The 14,145-nt window shown below is 40.9% G+C and overlaps 1 protein-coding gene across 1 annotated transcript in view; it reads right to left on the reverse strand.

Moving 5' to 3' along the window:
- ephb6 (eph receptor B6) overlaps positions 1–14,145 on the reverse strand; it is a 35,436-nt gene that overhangs the window by 4,928 nt on the left and 16,363 nt on the right. Inside the window, exons 4-12 of the mRNA XM_027286476.1 lie at positions 13,741–13,910; positions 13,365–13,660; positions 3,311–3,466; positions 2,679–2,950; positions 2,140–2,221; positions 1,044–1,168; positions 793–955; positions 492–606; positions 337–392 (exon numbers count right to left, since the gene is read on the reverse strand). Of these exons, the coding sequence (XP_027142277.1) occupies positions 337–392; positions 492–606; positions 793–955; positions 1,044–1,168; positions 2,140–2,221; positions 2,679–2,950; positions 3,311–3,466; positions 13,365–13,660; positions 13,741–13,910 (1,435 nt within the window). The remainder of the gene's footprint in view (positions 1–336; positions 393–491; positions 607–792; positions 956–1,043; positions 1,169–2,139; positions 2,222–2,678; positions 2,951–3,310; positions 3,467–13,364; positions 13,661–13,740; positions 13,911–14,145) is intronic.

Raw genomic sequence — 14,145 nt, forward strand, 5'->3', positions numbered from 1 at the left:
TTTAAAAAAATATAAATATATGATGTTAATTTCAAAATAAGATCTTGGGTTTGTTTATAGGCAGAAAAAGTCTTTAATTAATTCAGTTTAATTTATTCATTTGATTTAGTTAATTCTGTTACATCTATAAAACAACAACTGATTTAAATATTTGTTAAACAAAGGAGATTAAATTAAACAGAGTCACAGTTTAATTATGAATCTTTCCTCCACGTCATTAAAATGTTGTTATAAGAGGATGCCCTTTTGCACAAAGCAAATATCCAAAATCACAATTCTACTAAAACGTATTTAAACTAAATTAAAAGACATTAAATTGAATGAACTAATGCTCACCTCGGTTACTGATGTACCTCTGGAGTCTGTCACTGTACGGACTCTCCCTCCTCTTACTGCCGTGTACATGCAAACAAAATATATGAATTTGCACATGATTAAAACAAAACAAATCGTGTGTCTGATGGTGTGAATAGATTGACAACTTACAGTACCTGCGATATACCACCACAACCACAATCGCTGCCACCACCAGGAGAAACGCTGCTCCACCCATCACTGACCCGACCAGCAGAGGAAGTCGATTCTGGATCTGCTGTGAATGTTCCTCTGTGGGAGAGAAAGGTCGTCTTTAAAAAAGATTTATATGTCTTACTCTCAAAGATGACATCTTTCTGTGAATTATTAAAGTCTCCAACCCTAAATATAGTAAATTCCACTAGTTCAGGTGTGTGTTAATTGCAGTGATGCACTTTGGCTGCGGTGGATTTCGCTGGTGTTAAATGAGTTTTGTACCCAGAGGCAGCGTGGTGAAGTAGATGGTGTTGCTGTAAGGGCCGTAGCCCCGTTCATTTCGAGCTCTGATCTGGAAGGCGTAGATGGAGCCGGGAATCAGAGAGTTGACGGTCACTGTGTTGGTCTCGCTGTACACGCTCGCTGCGCTGTCCACATCTGAACCCTGAGGGGAGGCAGAGGAGGCACATTTTGTGGTGAACTTTGTCACGTTTGGCCGGTTGTGCAGCATGTTTTGGATTCCCTGAGCGTACCTTGTCATAGTAGCGAAGCTGATACTCCAGGATGTCACCGTTAGGCCTGTCCGGCTGAGGCCACGAGAGAGTGATTGAGTCTGGGGCTCGGCTCAACTGGTGCATCATGGGAACTGTACTGGGAACTGTGGGAGATGAGTAAGTGGAAGTATTAGCAGCAACATTTAGTTGTAAAAGCACCCCTGTCAGTGTTTTACTATTATATATGACGTTTTTGAGAATATTATTGCTGCATTAATGGGTATGTTGCAATAATTATAACTACTTCATATACTGCTGGGTAGTTTAATCTACAGCAATGCATCATCTGTCTGTAGACGTTAATGTGACAGGAGTGACATGTGACATCAGTAAATGTAGTAAATGTAAATGAGTTATGTTCCACCACTGGAGAGAACAGCTGTATGAACAGGACTGATGTTTCCCCTGAGAGGTGATTGGTCGGTTAACCCTGGTCTTCCCACGACAATACAACAGTGAAGTTGTGTTGAAGTGATGCTGGCCACAAGGGGGCAATGCTAAAGAGTATTTAGTAGAGCATGAAAGTGAAGTGGACGTTTTTATGGAGCACCAAGCAGGATCTAGTTACAGTCACTGTCGTGGCTGGCTGGACCCGTTAAAGGGAACTTTCCGGCATTCCTTTCATTTAATCGATAAAGTCTGAGAGCACACACAAGGAGGTTTTAGATTATTAGAGACTTCTACTCAATCTTGATCAGTTTCTTAGAAAATTGTATAATGGTGTACTTTGTCTGCACAATGCCCCAATCTCCTCTCCCCATTCGTCTACTTTCATTCCTCTTTTTTTTGGTCTGTCTTTTTGTCTTCCCATCTCTCATTTGTCCCTTTCTTTCTCCACGGTAACTATAATGGGATCTGACAGGATATTGTAACCTCAAGCAACCTCCTGTCCAGGGAGCAGGAGCAGAAAAGATGGAGTAGAAAGACAGAGAGAGATAGAGAGGGGGAGAGAAACCCCAGACACACACACACACACACACACACACACACACAGTATCTACACAAACATCATCATCATCAGAGCATCTCCTCTCTTTCATCTGATCCTTTTCATCCTCTCCTGTCCCATGCTCACCTGACTGGCTCGTAGTGAAATTGATGCTTGTGTATCGAGCTGGAAAAGGACTCAAAGCTGACACCTCATTCATGGCTTGCACCTGTCAATAAGAAGAACACACAGATGTGACATTTGAAGCTTTTTTCTATTAACTTTTATGACATGCTTCCGTGTTTGAGGAACAAAGCATGACACACACGCACACGGCAGCTGCGTCGGCTCGGTCAACAAACACCAGTAAATGGGATATAGCCCATTATGAATAAAAAATAAGCTGTGATTTAGTTCAGCTGCTGTGAGCTAAATAATAAATGTTAGTGTGTATTTGCTGATGTGGATTTTATGGAATATTACAGCACATGGGACCCGCCTCCTACTGTATGTGGATCCAGGAAATATTTCATCATTCACAGAAATCTTTTTAAAACAACTTCCAACTGCTTCGAGTCCAAATATTTGCCAGAAAAAAATGCTCAAAACTTTAAAATATTACCATAAAACCAACTCTTATAGACAATTTTATATGAGATAATGACAGACAGTGTTTTCTACACTACCTGTATGAGATAAGTGACTCTGGTCAGCAGATTGTTGAGGGTGACCTTGGTTTGTTTCAGGCTTGTCTGGGAGGGGCTGAAGGTGACACCCTCCCCACACCAGGAGCACAACGCCTGGTTGGTGACGGTGGCTGACGGGCATATGCGACACACCACCCCGTACCACACCTCACTGCGTCCTCCCATGTCCACTGGAGGGCGCCACCGTAAGGACACCCCACCGTCCCCGCTCTCGTACTCCCAGGACAGAGAGACAGGAGCAGATGGAGGAGCTGGGAAGAAAAACAGAGTGATAGGGACAAGGAGGGGTTTGACATACAAAATGTAAGCAGAGGACAGATGGAAGCATCTGCTAAAAAGTTTAAGATATGAAAGGAATTGCATGCTGGCAAAGACATTTAACTATGTAAAGTAATGGAAAGAACTTAAAACAAAGGTTTGGCAGTGACACAATTTGGAGAAACTAAATACTTGGCAGTATTTTCCTGCTGGTGTTTGAATGTCCATTATATTTCCAGTCACTGACTGTACATCTCGGTTCTCACACTCTGAGTAGATGACAAATGACCAGTGAGGCCCCTTGAACACCTCCTATAGAGCCAGGCATAAACAAACAAACCAACAAAGCTCACTTGTGCAGGCAGTGGAGTTGCCATCATTGGCTGCCCGGTAAAAGCCGCTGCGACATTCACACACACGAGATCCCTCCTGGCTGGTTCTGCTGTTGGAAGGACACACCGAGCAGGAAACAGACCCCGAGATGGGCTTGAAGTAACCCACCGGACAAGCTGCAGAGACACATGAAGAGACACAAGGAGGGTTGAGCTTTATTCTCAGTTTAAATTCAAATAAATAATCAGTGTTCACTTTGATTTACTGGTATCCAGACTGTGCCACGTCGGAGTCTCCAGTGTTTAAACTGTTGGTTTTACTGGTTTCTGGAACACAGTAACCAGTCTGAAATTAGACTAAGGAGGAACACTTAAAAATGAAACAGAGCAAACAGGAATTAAGAGTTTGGCATTATATTTAACTATAGCTAGGCTATTTTTTTAATCCTAAAAACAATAGTGTCAGCTGCCTACTTCTATTTGCAGCTGAAACACAATAAAAAGTAGCAAAAGTATTAGTATGAGAACTTCATCCTTTAATCCTGGAAACAGCAGTTGACAAAAAAATCTTAACTCAACGTCCACTTACTTGCTTGCTCTGAAACCATATCATGTGGTCTTCATTAGCAGCAGCAGTTTCCTGAGTTGTCATAAAACTGTAGATGTAGATAACGGAACATTTGTGGAGCCACACTTTCATGATGTCTTGGTTGAAAGCTTGAGAACGAGTGAGTAAGTGGACCTTTAGAAGACTGTTTTGTGAATGGTTGAGTTTAACACATTTAATAAATTGTGTATAATGAAGCAAAGACAAGGTAGAGGAAATATATTGCAGATACCATTAAAAAAGCATGTGGTAAGATAAAAGGATTTTCCACATCTTTGATTTAATACCTTCCTGCATAAATTAGTATAATTTAAATGTCAGCTGAGCAGAGGTAATAATGAACCAATAATGGACTTCAATGAACTGGCAGCATGTCATAAAATACACAGTTTGTGTTCTTCTAATTTGTCCTGTTTTATTGTTTTGGTCCGTTCTGTCAAGACAAAAAGCAAACACCAGAACCTATTTTTGGATAAAGCATCAATTTCAGCTTGGCTTGTGGTTTCGTTTGAGTCAAAAGTTCATCTAAGACATAGCGGTCTGTTGTTTGTTGTTGGCTTTGTCCAGCACAGTCATTTACTCGTGTTTACAGAGGAAATGGTGGCCTGCGTTCGCAGAGTGCAGCAAAACCATCAGTCACACAGAAAAGTTCAAATTGGTACAAAATGGCTACGCTGACCTTAGAGTTTCAGAGGAATAGTTTGACATCTTGAGATGTAGACTTATTTGCTTTTGTGCAGAAACTAAGATAAGAAGATCCATAACTCTTAAATATAGGGCACAGCTGATTAGCCTAGAACAAAAAAATGGGAAACGGGAAAAAAGTTGTCTCATTTTTAAACTTTGGTTTCTGTACGGACTAAGATAAGTTTTAGAGGTGCTGGTCAGCAGAATTTGTTATCTTCGGACAAAGTTTTCTGTCACATTGTTCAATAATAGGAGCCAAATGCAGACTCAAAGGTGAAGTGAACAAAAGTAACTTTAACGACCGAAGGAACGGGTTGGCAAACTCAAAATAACAAGAAGCAGCTGGTGAGTCGAGGCAAAAACAAAATCCAAAAATTGGAGTAAAGTCAACAGAAATCCAAATAAACAAAAATCCAGAACAGGGAAAAAGTAGAAGCAGGAAAACAACAGAACATAGCACACAGTACAACCTGACAGGTGAAACCAATCAGGGAGGAGCAGATAATAAAAGATGGCGGGAAAACACAAAGGCATGAAGTACAGATACACAAGAGATGTAGAATAACAAAATAAAACAGGAAACACAAAACCGTGACAGTTTCCCCTGCTTAGAGTCTTTGTGCTAAGCTAAGCTAACCAGCTGCTGACTTTAACCTTGAAGGGAGAGACGTGGGAGTGGTATGAATGTTCTCATCCAATTTTCCACCAGAAAGCTAATTATTTTCTAAAAATGGCAAACTATTCCAAAACTACTAAAGGAAACTTTAGTCTTTTCTGTTCATCCCTTTACTAAATATGATTTTTGTTGGAGAGCAACAAAATGTGTAATTATTCTCTAATGAAACAGGGAAAGGAGCAGAAACTCAACAGTGATCAAATTAATAATACATTAATAATAAAAATAGGATTATCCTAGAAACAAGTAAGAACCAGAACATGCATATCTCTCTCTCTCTCTCTCTCTCTCTCTCTCTCTCTCTCACACAGACAAAAAAATAACTATTCGAGCCCGCAGGCTGTTATCCGGTTTAATGGTGGAAAATCTGTGAAATGTGCCAATTATTAATGTCAACAGCGGGACAGCTGAGCACCGAGGTCAAGGTAACACACACTTCACTTCATGCTGCCGCCTGCCAGAGCCTCAAGTGCTCATCCTGAGCTGGACTATGAGAACATTGAGAGGACTGCCTCTGGGTTGGTCTACTGCCATTTTCACACTCTGAGTGTGTGTGTATGTGTATGTGTGTGTGTGAGGACGCCTAAAGTAGTGTCAACTAAAGGTTGTATCGTTGAAAAAGAGAGGTCTCTTTGTCTGCCGGCTAAACGTAGAGTGTGTGTGTCTTCTCATACAGTGAGGCTTTCTTGTATCTCTGAGTGATGCACCTGATAACACCTCACCCAGCAGCTTAAAACAGAGATCCTCTCATATGCTTTTGAACAGAGTAAACACACTCTCAGAGTTGGAGGATAAAGGAGGATGTGTGTGTGTGTGTATGTGTGCTCTTTAATGGCAAGCCGGAGCGAACCTCTCCCTTTATTTATATAACCTTGTCAAGAACATGCACCATGTCTCAAATGTGTGGATGCATGTGTGTGTATACTATGTGGCGTTGGCCGGTGTGAGAGCAGAAGATAAGAAGGTAAGAGGGAAAGAATAAACAGATAAAAGGCTTTCTGTGTTCTCACTTGTCTCAGAGAGCTGACTTTGCTTTCAAACAGGTGCGAGGAGGGAAAAATGGAGATAGGAGGGAACACAGACAGAAAATAAATGAGGAAAGAGAAAGAAGCAAACATTAAGATGGATGGACCAAGACAGTTGTGGGATGAACAGTAGGATTATGTATGTGAGCGCCAGATGATGGGTGAAAAACAGAGGAGGAGAGCGACAACAGAGCAGCACAGTGAAATATCCTCCTTCCTCCATCTTTTATGTCCCGGCTGCACATTACCAGACGTGTCCTCTTACAGCTCTGACACGAAACATAACTTTCCTACAAAACCTCTCATCGCCATTATAAGCCCCAGCAACAACTCAACCACCCCCCTAGCCCTCCTCCCATCATCATCCACCCGATCACAGCAGCCAATGGCCCTCTGCCCTCTCTTGCTTGATCTGCAACCCCACAGCCACCATCCCTCCCCCCATGCGTCTCCCTCTGGCTACATCCATCCACCCATATTTCAATCTATCTCCCAGCTATAAACTAGACAGTTCATGGCCACTCCGAGACACACATACCTTTACATGAGTACAGTCAGGGAGGTAAGGAGAGAGGAAGGAGAAGAGGTGAAGAAAAGAGTGTGTGTTGATAAAAATCCAACAAACAAACTAGCAGAGAGACATACTTGTTATGGCGTATAGCAGTAATGCATGTTTATTTTTTTAACTCACAAATTAGAGCTGATTACTCGAGTAAGAGATTAACCCATCTTCATGTGCTTTACTAATTGATTAATTTTTAATTGTAATTTTAATGTAAAATGCCTGAAAATCTCTGTTTTTTTATTACTAGAAGGTAAAAATACTTGGATTGTTAGTCAGACAAAGAAAAGCAATTTGAAGATGCTGTGTTGAGCTCTGGGGAAGCAAGATGAACATTTTATAAACAGAAATTCAAAGACTAAATGATAAGTTGGTTCAATTAACATTTGAGTACTAGTAACAACCCAGAGTTAAATTACACGCACGTGCCAAAATGTTTTATTAAAACAGAAGAAAAGAAAAACCTAGAGAGATATTTCACTCATGACCTGGCAATTTAAGAGCCAGGAAATGAGAAAAGCTTGAAGACAGGATGACATGAGAGGGATTAGTTTAGCAAAGGTTACACGCAAAGAAAATTGAATCATGTAGAGATTAAAAAGAATGAGTACAAGTGAAAAAANTACTAACAACCCAGAGTTAAATTACACGCACAGGATGACATGAGAGGGATTAGTTTAGCAAAGGTTACACGCAAAGAAAATTGAATCATGTAGAGATTAAAAAGAATGAGTACAAGTGAAAAAATTAATTTGTGAAAGAGATAAACAGAAATAGAACAACAACAGCAGCGAGGTGAGTCATTTGACGTTAACATAATACGTTGGTATGTAGATCGCTGACCCAATTTCTCTTTTTTTTCTCTCTCTCTCTTCCTCTCTCTTTTTCATGCACTCATTCCCTCTTTTGGCTTCCAGCATAATCCTCTCCTCTCTCTCTCTCTCTCTCTCTCTCTCTCTCTCTCTCTCTCTCTCTCTCTCTCTCTCTTTCTCAGACACACACACACACAAATACACACACACACAGACACACAAATACACACACACACAGACACACAAATACACACACACACACACACACACATGGTCACAGATGCAGCCACACAACAGGAGAGATGAGTACACATGGTTCTGACTGTAAATGCCTTCCTCTGAGCCTCACCATCCCTCAATTTCTCTATGCCGTGTCGCTCAGTGCAGCCTGGAAACACTGAATCACATGTGCTCTAATATCATCCATTTCAACATATATGCTCCAGCAGCACACAGCCGTATGTAAAAGCAAGTAATCCTCATATAAACACGCGGCTTATCACAGCTCATGAACTATACTGTAGAAAGAAACCGATGTTTGTCTTCACTTAATAAAATAATTCCCTTCATTGCACATATTTTGATACTTTTAAATTCCACAGCATGTTTGAGATAAATCCTAATGATCTTAAATGTTTATAGAAATATTTAGGTATAAATATTACAAGTTCCCAAAAGTTTAATGAGGCAGCTTTTTGGTTATTTTATCAACATCCGAATGTGAAAAAATGTGAGAAAAACTATGTGGACCAAAGATGACGTCCCCACTTAGGAGATTACATAATGCAAATTATACTAATTGTGAATGGAGCTCTAATTTGATGTGTATATATACCGCAGGCTGTTTTTCTTGCACATGGCCACACCTCATTAAACCTTTAACACTTCTCAGTGTGAGGACGTTTCCTCTTTTTCATGTGTATGCTGCTTCTATTCTGCGCCTGTCCAACTGGGGTCTGATGAGCACAGTATTCACCTTTAAAAAATCAGATTTTATCATCATGATAATGATAATAGTTTCAAATTGGACCACAGCTACAGTTGAGGACAGCAAGGTCAGTGTCCTCACTATCATTTCTGTGAATTTGGGGCATAGCTCGGATGTGAGGGGAAGTTCGAACTGAGCAATAGACAAGGTACATGCCATTTTTTAGGGGTACGTTTCATATTTGTGAGTCAGTGTCTTTAAAACTGCAATGTTTTTTAAGTTGTTTATTTATACTTCAAACAGTTACAGAGAAGGATTATCATTATTTTGAGTCATGTTTCTGGCCAACTGGCATCTTTTAGGTCTGTTTCTGGTCTTCTTGTGGGAAGTATCTGGCTCTTTAACTGCTAAATTATCCACTGTGTTCACCAGCCCAAAGCACTCAGGGAATTTTTACTCCTGACCTTTTATTTCTAAAATCCTAGTGCCCTGAATTCAAAAACATCTTGGCTTAAACAAACTAGATTTAAAACAGTCAACAGTCTTATCATTACACAACTCGCTCTGGTTGTCCAACATGCTCAATAAATCAGCAGACAAAGACGACTGATCACCATCGCCCGGATGCACCCGCACAGTAATGTCCAGTCACACTCGATACTATCTCATTGATCATTCAACTCAACTGCGTTTTTCTTCAAAGCTTGACCTTTATTAATAGGACAGGAAAGCAACTGAATGTCAACAAGTGCCAATAAGTGTCAGGACGGGCATATCATGACATATCATGGTGGGAGACAATAATGAAGAACTGAAACAAATCCTGTCTGCTCAGAGGAAGATGCTATTTGATGAAAAGTGTCTTTTTGGTAGCAGTAGTACCATTACTTTGTCTCCTCGACAAATGGGTTTTGTGGGAAACAAAAAACATAACGTGCCTCAGCATAGTTACTGTAGTGCCTGGGTGCAGATTAGCACAGTCTGACATTTTAAACATTTCACCATCCGTCACACGCCACAGAAAATACCAACATACAGACTTCCAAATGAACACTAATCCTTGTCCCAAATCCTTGGCAGTGGCTTAATGTTTGTGGGGAATGACTAAGAGGAAGTCTGAGGATGATGTACTGCCAGCTAGGGCCGACTCGGGGAAACAAAACTAAAGGAATGTTTCATGTTTGGCTGAACAGGTGTAATTGTGTCTCATGCTCACTTGTGTTTCCGCCTGTGCTCTCAGCCTCTCCATCTCCTTTGTGGGATGCAAATGTCAAAGGAGAAAACCATTCTTCTGTTGAATGGCAGAAAAATAAAATAATAGCAGACAGCTGCTGCTTGTCGCCCGCCTCTGTCCTAATCATTTCTCAAAAGATTGAAGATGAGATTTTATCCCTAAACTGAGCTTTGAATGTCACAGTGATCATACAGAAGCTGGATGCTTGTGATAAACAGCTTCATAAATAATTGAGAAGTTATCTTTTAATGTCGGTCTGTCTTCCAAAATGCCGGCTGTGTTTTTGTAAGTGCTTGATGTTTCATTTGGCTACTTAATGAATCATCAGTCCAAATGGTGGAGTGTTGTTTTAGTGAGGCTCAATTAACAGAATAATCAGGCGTCACACATTGTAGTAGATTAACAGGCGACTACAAAGTCTTCATATTAGCTTATCTTTTGTTCTAGTCATTTTTAGTGATTAAGGTTTATTTCAGAATGTTCTGATCTGACAGAGAGTCAAAATTAGTACGTATAACATTTTTAAAGGCCCTGCTTCCTCAATCATCTTCTTACTATGAGCATTTCTGGAGATTTCTGTATTATTTTCTTTCTACACTCTTCTCACTAGTTTAGCTTGGCCAGGCTCCATTGAAAAGTATTTCCATACACAATAAGGATTTAAATAAATTTGAATTAAAGTCTGGTGACAGTTAAGAAGTTGTTGCTTGTTGGCACCACAGTTGTAATCAAATATGATCAAACCACAGCCCTGGCCTGACAAAGAAGATCTGTTATATTATACGTTTGACTAACTACTGTCTACTAAGAGTCTTCAGCCATGTGGCTGTGGCTCTGTTAGGAGATACTTAGTTCATTGTTTTGATCTTGATGCTAACAAGTTATTACAATTCATCCTGAACGAGGTGTGAATGTTATACATCCAAACACTGTTCACCGAAAGAACGACAATGCCATCTGTACAGTCACACCACAAGGGCAGCTAAAGGATGCTAGTCTCTTGGATAAATGTGTCAAATGTTCACGTTAAATTAATATAATATAAAAAGTAGTAAACAGGACAGTTCACTCATACACTCATATTCTCTGCTTTTGAGTCATGAATCCGTTCCATAATAATCCACTTTCACAAATAAAGAAATACATTACAGAGGACCCCTTGAGTCTTAAAATAGAAAGCAATTAGAGCTGTGTGTAGTTAAAGGCAATCATTTAACGCTGACATTCATTTTCACAAGAGACTGAGAGGATGATGGATCCCAAGTCCCTTATTTGTCCCTAAAAATGATGTCTTGCTTGAGGGGGCAAAACAGCGCTGGGTGTGGTATTCCCATGTGGACATTAAACAGCATTCGTTTACACTGTTGTGATTTATTTAAAGCCTGAAAATAGCTCAACAAAATGGGAAAATTTTGAGCAAAAAAACATTGCAATTCAACCTCAAAGGATCTGGTTAATGTACTAAATTAAATGTGTTGCGGTAAGTAGAATGAACATTAGGCACTTCTTTCTCAGAAGTGTTGAAAGTGCTGGCAGCAGAAAAAACAACCAACATTTTACAGAATGTATTTGTTTGTGGCTTGTAACTAATACCTAAATACGGTGCAGTACAGCCTATAATTTGCTCACTTTGTGCTATTATTAAATGTCTTTGGTGCTTAATTTTAACAAGAACACAATGTTCAAAGTTCGAATAGTTAACAAAGTTTCGGTGCTCCACTTTCTGGTGAGAACAAGGATCGGGCTACTGTTAATAATCCTTGACGACTGCATCGCCAGTTAACCATCTGCCTCCTTTCTCAACATTCCCAGGGAGCCAGAGAGGAAAACAATGTAACGATGCCAATCCACATCATTAGTCAGTCAAGTGATCAACAGAACATAATCATATGAGAGTTGGAACAAAAAGCCGGAGCAGCGTGGGCAGCAGTGTGTTAGATCATTCATAGACATAGTCAGTGGAAGGCTTTGCTTCGGCAGCTGAACAGTTTCGAGGGGTGATTTGTCAGTAAATATCAATCAAATGCAGACAAACAGAAGTGGTGGGCTGAGTGTGGATGTAAAGCAAAAGAGCGTGAACACATTTCATGGCTGACTTGGCAGGATTGGAGGATTAATTGTGCTGGAGTTAGTTAGACTTTAAGGGCCCCCGTGTGAGGAAGCCAAGCAATTACGGCCATTGAAATTCCTAAAGAAAACACTACGGCTTTTTACAGCAATCCTGGCGTTTACAGTCCTCAGACATATGTGCACAGCAGCTTCAGAGCAAGACACACAAACTCACACGTTCTCATTAAGAGGCGCGCACGACCATCCAACCATCCGCTCGTTTCCGTTTGTGCCCTCAGAGTTTTTTTTTTTTGCCTGCTCAGTTCTTTAAGTCATTAACTTGCATCCTCCTATCTTTCACTCTCCCTCCACCCCTCCCTGTTTTCCCTCTCCTCCCCCCTCTCTCTCCCCCTGCGGTTTCTGTCACTTGTTCACAGACGAGTGGCCATTACATCGCCATGACCTAAATGTGTCACATCCCTCTCACTATGGCGCTCTCCCTCTCTTCCTCTCTCCCTCCTCCTGCTCTCTCCCTATATCCCTTCCTGTCCGTCTGGAAATCTCTCAGTTTTTTTCTACCTCTTCTTTTTTTCCCCCCTACTTACACTTTTTGAGCAGTGCAAAAACACTTTTGACCAGTTTCACAGCTGTGTGCTCTTCTCTAGATGTATGTCCTCATCTCCTCTCTATTCCTGTATCCGTAAAAACTCGACTGATGACAGACTATACATGCAAATGTTACATCACTATAAGCGCACAGCATGCATACAACACTGCCCGTGCCTTTACATCTCCATCCAACCTGACCCGCCTGCCCTTGTTTTCCTCCGGTCTCAAACATCAAGCACAGTTGTGTAACAGAGTGACAGCAGCTCTTTTCAGTATTGATCCAGATGCTTCACATCTCAGGAAATATCACAAACAGAACTGACAGGAAGTCAAATTTGACCCACAAAAAGTTGGCTAATTTCCAGTATATATTTTTTTATGGACATTTAAATTCAAATGACTCACAATCACTTTTAAATCTGAAGTTTTAATTTATATTTTATTTGTGGTAAAACCAACAAATCCTCAGAAAAACATAAAATATTTTGGCTGACGCTCCAACTGTTGTAGCTTACAATAGCTACAAGATAATTTAGGATTGTATTAAATTGAACCGATTACGTGTTTGTTCAAATCTGAACCTGCTCCACCTGTGGACACAAGAAAATAACCCTAGTGATGTCATCAGGGGTATCTCCAACAGGGAGGGTCTAATGAAAATACACAATCTAGTTGCACGGGCCATGTTGCAGAGCAGATATTAGAGACGAAAGTAGTAATATCATGGCCTCTGTATCAATGTTATCCATTCTTTATTAAATATTTTATTATACTGATGACGGAGAACGAGAACGAGATGACTGACTGAGATACTATAGCTTCTATACATGAAACAAATAGACAGACGCATGTAGTAACCGTGCTGTTCAGTTTTCCTCTGACTTACCTAAGCAGGCAGATCCATTGAGGTTGGGCTCATAGCCTTCATCGCAGACACATCCTCCGACAGGAACCATCCACTCCCCTTCAGCATTGCAGTGCATACGAGGGGGCGTGCCACCTTGTGCTTTACTGTGGGGGACACATGTCCCGCTCACAGGAACTAAGGCGGTCGGTTCTGCCCCTGAGGGAGTCGCCGGGTAGGAAGCCAAGTAGAGACTGGTGGCCGGACAGCGGCGGTAGAAGATAGACACACCCATGAGGGAAACACAGGCTCCACTGTCGACGATGGCCAGGACAAATCTGAAAAAAGGGCCACATGTTAAGATGTAAATCATTCAGTAATGATGTTAGTAAAACATGAGCAGCAACGTGATGATTACCCATTTCGTGTGAGAGGTGCAAAGCTGCGTGTCTTGATGTTGATTCGGTTGTATCTGTTGGGTTGATACTGGTGAGGTGAACTGGGCTCCACTTTGGAGAAACTCTTATCAGCTGCGATGGTGTCGATCTTCACCCAACCCTCCCTGGTTTCTTTCTCTCCGGTGGATGGCTGCGGAGTGGACAGCAGGCAGAAGAGGGAAAGATAATGAGCGGTCAAGAGAACACAAAATAGCATGGAGAAAATGTGTGGTTGACAGGAAGGAAAGAAGTAAACAAGAGGAAAATTATGGACCTTAAAATAAGCTGGATGACTGATGAACAAGGATTGAACACATAAATCAAAAGCAAAAAGCAAAATGAGAGGGAAAATGATGAGATGAAAAACTGGCTCTGAGTTTTGCTGT

The sequence above is a fragment of the Larimichthys crocea genome, chromosome XIII, assembly GCF_000972845.2.
Source record: "Larimichthys crocea isolate SSNF chromosome XIII, L_crocea_2.0, whole genome shotgun sequence".
NCBI lineage: Eukaryota > Metazoa > Chordata > Actinopteri > Sciaenidae > Larimichthys > Larimichthys crocea.